The sequence below is a fragment of the Girardinichthys multiradiatus genome, chromosome 15 (assembly GCF_021462225.1).
Source record: "Girardinichthys multiradiatus isolate DD_20200921_A chromosome 15, DD_fGirMul_XY1, whole genome shotgun sequence".
Taxonomy (NCBI): domain Eukaryota; kingdom Metazoa; phylum Chordata; class Actinopteri; order Cyprinodontiformes; family Goodeidae; genus Girardinichthys; species Girardinichthys multiradiatus.
This window is the reverse complement of record NC_061808.1, coordinates 1,715,194-1,724,850: the sequence shown is the minus strand read 5'-3', so window position 1 is coordinate 1,724,850 and position 9,657 is coordinate 1,715,194. Positions and strand designations below refer to the sequence as shown.

Below are 9,657 nucleotides of genomic sequence, written 5' to 3'. Positions count from 1 at the left end.
GACCTCTTGGCTGCTTCTCTGATTAATGTTTTCCTGTCAGTTTAGGTAGACTTCCATGTCTTGGTAGAACCTAACCCTGTTTTGAGCTGAACCAGAACTTTCTCCTTAACCTGTCAGTTGTGCTACTTTTGTTCTCTGTTGTTCTCTAAAGAACATCCGAGGCCTGAAAGAGAACAGCTGCAGATTGGCTCTGATTCAGTTAAGCTACTATACCACAAAGACCACAAATGAAACAAATCGCCAAGAATTGTTCAATTTTAGGATTCTTGAGAGGGTTTTTGAGATTTTGCTCATTTTCTGGTCCAGTTTTTGGTGCCCTAACATTCAGTTACGAAACCGGTCCAATAGATAACGATACGTCATGAGATACCGCTTGATTCACACAAAAACTGTCATGAACAATTACAAAAATCCATTAAGAATCAGTTAACAATCTGCCAAATGCATCTAAGAATCGGCTACGATTAACCTCTTAAGTCTAGAGGGGTTTTGTGAAGTTTGAGCTAAAAATAACATGCGCAAAGAATTTTTCTGAGAATTGAAATACTCTATCTAAACAGTCCTTATGGTAATAATTATGTTTTTCAAATGGAGAGATAATTTTGGCCTTTCTTTGCTGCTGGTTGAGTAAAACCTGGGTGGATTGCGACAAAATGTACTTTTTGGTCTCTGTGAGCTCTCTGCTTACAGCAGACAGGCTGGTTGTGTGTAGAAGCCGTGTGGTGAACAGCTGAGACCAAGTTTTGCGGTTACGTCATTTTGTGGAGTTTGTGGAGAGTACCTCAGAATCAATTAGGAATCGGTTAGGAATTTAAGAATTAACTAGATTAATTAGATGTTCTGGATTTGAACAATTCTGCACCAACATTTCAAACCACTCAGAACATTTGCCACAAATTCCAGATCATTTAAGAATTGCAAGAATTGCCTAAGAATAAAATACGAATCAGTTATGAATTCAGAATCTTGATTTATTTAAGGATCTTAAATTTGAATAACTCTTGGTTTGTGTTATTGGTGGTCTATGTGGACTGGTAACGTTAAAGTCTGGTGGACCCTGTTTACTGATCAGGTGACTTCTGAAGGAAATTGGTGGATTTTATTTTGGGGAGTCAGTGTCATATGTTGAGGTTTTTGTTGTGGACCAAAGTGCAGATGCAGGCGAGGAGTCGGCATGGCGAGGCAGAACGATGGTTTATTTAAATCAAAACAAAGCCTAAACTCACAGGTAGGCAGGCAGGATGAAAACAGAGAGTTTAGGAGACCAGGTCTAACAGACCATAAGAAACGAAGGGAACTTGGCGTAGGGAAGGTGACGCAACAAACCAGCCTTGAACACAAGAACCAAACTAACTAATGTACAAAACGAGAACAAAGGCGGGTAATCAAGAATCAGGGAACAGGTGTGGCAAGGAGTCAGAAGGGACAGGTGGAAACAATAAACAATAAAGAGAAACATAGACCTAAGCAGAACAATAGACTAAGATAAAATAACCAAAACATAAGAAATCTAGAATAACCAAGAGGTAAAGGAAACAGAGGAACTGGAAGGAACAGAAGAATAACAAGAACCTAAGGCCTAAGCAAAAGGAAACCATAAAGAAACCCTGACTACAAAAGTAAACACTGATAGAACAACCTGAGAATGAAGCAGAGGAAATGACGACTAGAATAAAAGTAAACAGTAACTAAAGCTAACCTATAAGGAGGGACTGGAGAATAAAGATAAATTAGAGGAAACAGAGCTAAGAGGGACAATGAATGTAAAGGGGACAAAAACTGAGTAATTAATAACTAAAAGAGGAAAACTAATGACGAGAGGAGAACAAACTGGGAGGCAGAAGGAAACCAGAAATGTCAGAACACAGAAAGCAATAAACATGAATACAAACCCTCAAACAAGAAACATCTAGTAAAACAAAACACAAAACCACAAACAAAGTCCAAAATGTCACATCCTGACAGTCAGAGCAAAAGGGACTGAACAAAAATGCAGTTTTTAGATTTTTATTTGTAAGACTTTTGAAAATCATGAATCACTTCCCTTGTACTTCATATTTCTGCACTGCTTTTTGTTCAAATCCACTGTAGTTTGTGGTAGGAGTAAGACAACATATGGAAGACTAGAAGGGGTGTGAAAACTTAAATCCTAAAAAGCAAACATTGAAATTCAGCTTGATTTTGCGTGGTTTGTTTGGCTAAGTGCTGCCTCGCTGTCCCAGATTGGCTCTTATCTGTGCGGGTCTCTGCCCTTTAAACTGGAAGAACACGGAGTCAGCAGATCAGCAGGTGAACATGTGTGTTTTTGTGGGCAGGGAAACACCGTCTGGCTGATCATTAACCTTTACGGCAGCAGGTTCTGAGATGTGACATCCCGGTTTTATGACAGGGACGTTTTATGAATGGAAAACGGTTGCTGAGGTGTTTCCCTGGAAACAGCAGAGCTGCAAGTTTCTACATTATTCAGACTATTATCATAACTTCATCTCATAATTCCTGAACCCCTGAAGGGATTATGTTCCTGAAAAGACAGGAAAAGATGAAAATGAAACTTCTTAGATTTCAGACGCAACTGTAAGTTTCTGTATGACAGCCTGAGGCTCTGAGCTGGAAATGCAAATAAATGAAGAAATAAAATTAGGCAGCATGAAGGAAACTGATCAGATTGCTTGTTAAAATGATGATAATGTTTCATTCCTACCAGGAGCGTTTGGTGCAGAAAAGGATTTGAAGTGAAAAAAGAAACAAACTGATATTTTTAGCTTGATTTAGTACATTTTTTGGGATTACCTACTGAATAAACAGAAAACTAAAAGTTTCCCAGATTCAACTTAAACTCTTTTTCAATTTTTGGTTATTTTCAGCCTGAAAAATGATTTGGTTTTAGTGTTAAATATCTTTTATTTTGAGAAACATTGTTTTTTCTTTTCGTTTTTAATCATTTTTCAGAAGAAAACTGTTTCCATGTGGGAAAATCAAACTGAAGCAAATCACATTAATCTTCCAACAGTTTTCCTTCTTTGTGTCTAAAACGTTTTCATTAACTTCATGTGATGGAAAAGAAACAGAGTTCAGTCTAATTTTCATGATCATGATTCACGTTTTACTTTCACAGAAACCATAAACCTTAAAATTACTGTTTTCACAAATATGTTTCAAAATGTCACTTTTTCATTAGATGAAAATAAAAATATCTGGATCTTAGTAAATTAGAACATAAGTCATATTTTCAGTGCACACAGTGTTGTATTTTACGTAGCGAAGCACTGTGATGAAAATTATATTACTGTTATGATCAATAACCAATATTTACCCCCTGTTTTCTGCTATTATGTGAGCACAAATATTTTAAATGAACCCAAGCTCAACAGAAAACCAGGGAAAGTAATGGAGAACAGGGGTTATAAGAACATGTCAGTAACCTTTATTTTAGTTAGGCAGTTTAAAAAACTAGTCAAATTAAAAGAGACTTATAAGTTAGTATCATCAGCCCTAAAAGACATGTCATTAAAAGGCAGAATGATACCTGCTAGGTCAAGCATATAAAATAAAAAAAACAACGGACTGAGTAGTGAGCCTTGGGGGACCCCACAAGTAAATGAAGCTTTCACAGAAGCTTTGTCAAGTTCAATAAGCCAAGCCTCACAGTAATCTATGCAAGAAGAAACAAACACATGAACAATTATTTCAAAGTGGATGGCACAACAGGTTTGAGTTTCACGATGTTCTCTAACTGAAATAAACTACCTGGGGAACCCCACTGGTTACAGATGGGGTTCCCCAGGTAATAACTGACAATATACATAACATATGGAGTAACATAAAACTGATTTTAATGCTCCAAACAGCAACAGATTAGTGGTTTGGCTCTGAATACTAATAAATATTTAGCCCCATCTTTGTACCAAGTTTCTTTTTTAGGTCAGGTAGTGGTTTTCCTCAACTTTATGGTGTCCAGGAAACACTGCAGAACCCTGATGTTCTAGCATTGGTTCAGAACTATTCCAGATAAACTCCACCTTAGGACCATAAATTAATTTGATCTTATTTTTAATTTGATCTATTTGTATCGCTCATGGACCACAGAAGTTATCTCTAGGCACCATATTGTAAAAATTGAGTCTGGTTCTTTTGTGGTGAAACAGAGTCAAATTCAGTCCAAATGTATTTCAGTTCAGTTCAGTCCAATAGAACCAAATTCAAATGAACTCCAGAGTTTAACCTGGTTAACATGAAGATGCATGAACTGAATTATTTATTTATCTACTTTTTGCTGCGGACCTTATTGAGGCTGGAGGAGGTTAAGAAGGTCCAAAATTACAATTTAAGATTCTATAATTGCTGAATATTGCAAATTCTATATTGTAAAAAGATTTGCTGGCTTCTAACTTTTGTTATTAGAAGACAAACTGTTTTAAAACAGTTTGATTAAAGCTGTAGTGTATATTTTATAATAATGACATTTATATTTACATTATTTGTTGAGTACTTCCTGTTTTTAAGGAGGAACCAGCCTTGGACCTCCTCCTGTCACGAAATCTGTCCCAGCAGGCAAATAAATGGCTTAATCTGATTAGTTTCAACTAAGACCAAGGACATATTGCACTCAGATCAGCTCCACCCAACACTTTCTTATTTAAACACACATAAAGAAAAATCTAAATTTCTTTACCTTCTAATCAGATTATCCTCTCAAAAACTTCTCCAGGTGGGGTAATTCCAGAATAATCCCACCATTCCCAAACATTCATCCTTACGTCTGCCTGTCTGTCCAACCTCACGGTTTTATATCCCTGATGGAGACATAGAAGCAACTTCATACCCTAACCAGCTGGTGTCATCCGGCCCAAACGGCTCTGTTCACTCGTTTATGAGGAATGTCAGGAATGACAATCTGTGTCAGGGAGATGAGCTGTGGAGCTTCTCTTTGACCTATTTATGTTGACTTCAACAGCAACTGATTTATTTAGTTATTTAAAACTTTTAAAATGTAATTATTTATTTGTCTAGTGGGTTTCAAACAGCAGCAAGGAGGACATATGGAATGTAGAAATTATAAGAAGGGAATGTGAAAAGGGAGAGTCCAAAAAGGACATGATGATGATGATGATAAATTAGTGGAAAAGGGAAGAAGAAAAGAGCAGGAAAATATGACATCAAAGAGGTGACGTTGGTTGATAGAAAGACAGAGAAATGTCAGCTAGTACAAAGAAAAAGGAACAAAAACAGTAAAAATACTGAGAAAGTGGCAAACAGTAGACAGATGCAAGAGGAGAGAAAGGAGGAGGAAGAGGGAGCAAACCAGAAAAAAGACGATGGAAGGAGGAAGAGGAGGGGAAGCCGGTCCTGTTATGGCAGATCAGCTCGGGGTTGCTGGGTTGCATCATCACACAATCAGCGTCCTATAAATAGGATGATGTCATCACTCTGCCCCCCTCCCCTCCCACTCCTGCTCTCTAGCATAGAGTAAGAATTAGGCCCCGCCCCCGTCCGAGGCTTATATAAAGCAGGTGACGCAACCGGAGCGGACACAAGCGCAAGGCGACGCAGAAACAGAAGTACGTTTTCATTTTCTCCAACTCATCGGACCGTCTGATCCAGAACCTCAGAACTTTAACAGGTAGGGGCAGCTTTGCTCCTGAAGGGGATGAGGGTGAGCGGGGAGGCGGTGTGGCGGAAGCTCCGTCCCGGTGAGGAGCGGAGCGGTTCCCGGTGCCCTCCGTGCGCTCCCGGGACGCTTCTCTGCGCTCAGATCTACTAAAATAGGAAGCTGTTTGTTCCACGTGTTTTAAACAGGAACTTAAAAAGAATCATTTATTTATATATTTGACTTGTTTTATATTTGTAGAAGACTTTTTAGTTTAGAGCCGACCTGTTGCAAATTTATAACGAACTAGGATATGGAGCAAAAATGATAGCGATGCCAAATACATGAACATTTAATAATCAAATTTATAATAATTTGTTATTATATAATAACAGATTCCTGTTCCCGCAAGAGAACACATTATACTATAAAACTGTACATCTGATATAAAATTATGTACATATACGATTTTAAGTTGTACTGAAGAAATAACTTTAATAATTTTAAATTATGACGCTTTGTGAGCATTAAAATAACGCTAATGTTGATTAAACAACATAATGACCTTCTCGGCCTCTCTCCATTTGTTTCTGCTGTTTGCAGATAATAAACTTCCGGTAAATGATTTCCTTTAATGTTTTGGAGGCCTTTCTGTCTTTACTTCCTCCGCCGGAGATTTCCCTGTGTTGGACTCACGGAACATGACCTGGCAACCCGCTGCCCGGCTGCTGTTGTTGCATAACTTGCGATCTTGACATTTGGACAGACAGTCGGACTCACGCAGTTTTGTTTCAGTCTCTCGGCACTTTTACTTCAAGTCATTCTTACTCAACAAAACCAAAAGCCAGCCAACCTGTTTATCTCATCTGTAGTTCTTCATTTTTAAAGGGCAACGCCATATTTTTTAGACATATAAAAGTTAAAGTTTGTGTTTAACGTTGGGATTATTTATATATCACCTTTCATTTGAATTTATCATTAGTTGAAGTGAAACATCTTTTAGCTTTTCTGCTCCAGCTTTATTTTGCAGTCAGAGCTCAAACTTAAAACTCTGAATGTACTCTTAAATGTATTTAAGACCATTATAGATTCCATCATCTCCAAGTTGCATAAGTGCAAGTGTTTAATTTGAGCGCAAATATCTTTATTTGAACTGTCTTTGTAAATACTACATTGTATGTCTATGTAATGCTGGTTACATACAGGTTATTATTGTTATTAACATTATATCGTGTCTGTTATTTGCAGAATGATGCTGCAGCATTCGGGTCTCACTCTGGCCGACATCAGCTGCTCCGCCTTGGTCTCCTGCCTCTCCCCGCCTGGCACGCTCACCCTGGACGACTTCACTAGCTTCACTCCCATCGTGAAGGAGGAACTCCGACTGGCCATCCAGAATAAGCGGATGTCCAGCGGGCTCAGCGTCGATGTGAGCTCGGACAGCTCAAGCTCGGACCGGGCTTCCGAGCGACCCTTGAGCAGGGCAGGGGTCAAGAGAGAGGTGAGTTAAATATAATGTAGCTATTATATCACCTGTGCTTTCATGTTAGTATTCCTGATCGGTGATGACGTTTCTCTTTGTCTTTGCTTGAACTCAGTTGAACCCAGAGGAGCATGAGAGGAAGAAGAGGAGAAGAGAAAGGAACAAAATTGCAGCTGCAAAATGTCGCAACAAGAAGAAGGAGAAAACAGAATCTCTGCAGAAGGTAATTTTAAACTTCTGGCTTTCTTTTTGGGGTTTTTTACATTAAGAGCCTGTTTTTGCATGAAATATCATGCAAAAAAAAACCTTGAACATAGTCAAGATTATGTCTGATCCTCTTCCTCATTCCTTCCCTGCTACATAGGAGTCTGAGAAGCTGGAGAGCGTCAACGCCGAGCTGAAGGCCCAGATCGAGGAGCTGAAGCAGCAGAAGCAGCAGCTGGTCTACATGCTCAATCTGCACCGGCCGACCTGCATCGTCCGAGCTCAGAACGGCCAGACACCTGAGGACGAGAGGAACCTGTTCATCCAGCACATCAAAGAGAGCACCTTACAACTCCACAATCTCACCTCTACCTCCACTTCCTCCTCATCTACCTCCACAGTCGCACCGCTCGATGGAGGAGTGCTGACGCTCGACGACATTCAGTGTTCAAGTCATCTATGATCCCTGCTGGCTTCTTCCTACTGCTGTAGCAAAGACTTTACATGAACTCAGTTTCAGTTTCTTCTACTGTCCAAAGCTGCTGATAAACTGGTACAAAATGACATTACGCTCCCTAAAACTGTAGCTGCTGGTTGGACTGTTGGGACGTTCACCGTTACACATTATGCTTTATTGTATTGTTTGTGATGCATTATGACAGTCTGGGCCAAGAACAGACACTAAAGCACTGAAACCAAACAAAACATCTTTTTTTATATAGTTTGTCTAATTTTTGTACCAAAGTGTGATTTGAAGGTGATTAAGGCACATAATATACCTTTTCACTGGTGAGCAAAGTAGATGTGAGTGTGTCACCTACAGATGTTTGAATGTTGACTTGAACATGGCACTGTTTAGTGTATTCGTAATAGTATATTTATTAAAGGAATACAGAATGATCTGATGCTGTGCTAACAACACTGTGTGTGTCCTGTAAACCGGTAGAACTAATACTACTGCTGTTTACCGCTCAGGAGCTGCACTGGCTGTAGATTTTTGACTTTTTTGTCCTCCTGTGGGAATAAACCTCTAAAAATATAAATCAGTTCCTGATAAGAAAGGAAATTCTGTTTGCATGCAGGGTAAAATTCTGCACCCAGTGGAAAAGCCTTTAATAAGGAACCAATCACCATGTATGCAGACGGTTAGGTGGAGTTCATTTAAATTTGGCTTTTTTGGAACACAAATTCCAAATACCATGAAAAATATTATCATATATATTTTTCCTCTGTAAAGAGAAAGCTGCCCCCATACAAGTATTATTTTACAATTATTTTAAATTCTGCATACTTTATTTTCTTGTATTAAGCCCGCGGTGCTGCATGTAAACGGCAGATACCTCATTTGGTTCTAACAGAACAAAACAATGTTTTTTGGAGATATTTATTTAGTTGTTCGCTGAAAACCCAGAACTGCTTTGTTTTTTAAACCTTATTTGTGCTAATCCTCTACTAACTTTAATTTTTCTGCACTTGGTCATTACAGAAAAAGCTTTATTGTTCTGATAAAAACCTACAAACTAAAGATTTTAATATCAGAAAATAAATTCCATTCTTTCAGTCACTAGTTAACTCACACAGATAAAGGGAATAGTACTGATCAGAAACTGTCTAATTGATTTGTTTAAGACATTCATATTGGAGGAACTGGAGGATATTTTAATATGAGGACAGATAATGTACGGGGTTTTTAGTGACGATGTTTTAATGTATAAATTATTTGATGTACAGATCAAAAACCTCAACATTCTATGGTCATGGTGTACGTATAATTTTAATGATCGTTGTACATCCTGACGCTAGATAATCACAGGCAGCGAGTTTAATGTATATTTCACTGTGCCTCATTCTGTCACTGAAGGCTGTTTTGTTTTAGTCTGACTGAATAAACTGTAAAACTTCAGGTATAACCGCACTGCTGCCACCACCGTGTTCTTCCTCATCTGTTGTTGATGCTCTTTTACATTAAAAAATGAATTATTTTACTTTTTATTGTTGTCATTTTAACCAAAAAATCGTTTAAAGGTTTACACAGAGTAAGGTTCAAGTTTTATCCCTCCAAACTCTGAATGTGTCTTTTCCAGGTTTGGCTTAAAACCTCTTAAACCCGACCGTTCAGCCGGCGGGCCCACTAGGCCACGCCCCTTTTTGGCGGTTTATAAAACTAGGTAAAACTCCACCAATTTTTTTTTCTTAAATATATCGCAAGAGGAGGCTTTAATCTTCACAAAAACCTTTTAGTTTTACAGCAGCTTAAACATAGGCGATGACATTTTAAGGTCTCTCAAACATTCCTGATTCTGTAAACAAAATGGTACAAAAAGCACTTTTCTCTTTGCAGCACCCCACATGTCTCATATTATAACAAACTAGAGACACTCAC

General features: G+C 38.4%; 1 protein-coding gene across 1 annotated transcript; it reads left to right on the top strand.

Moving 5' to 3' along the window:
• Positions 1-5,480: 5,480 nt before the first annotated feature.
• Positions 5,481-9,259, top strand: atf3 (activating transcription factor 3). Its single transcript, XM_047387107.1, has 4 exons — positions 5,481-5,620; positions 6,836-7,088; positions 7,186-7,293; positions 7,435-9,259. The coding sequence occupies exons 2-4, from the start codon at positions 6,837-6,839 to the stop codon at positions 7,735-7,737; spliced, it is 663 nt and encodes a 220-aa protein (XP_047243063.1). The 5' UTR covers positions 5,481-5,620; position 6,836; the 3' UTR covers positions 7,738-9,259.
• The last annotated feature ends 398 nt before the right edge of the window (positions 9,260-9,657 follow it).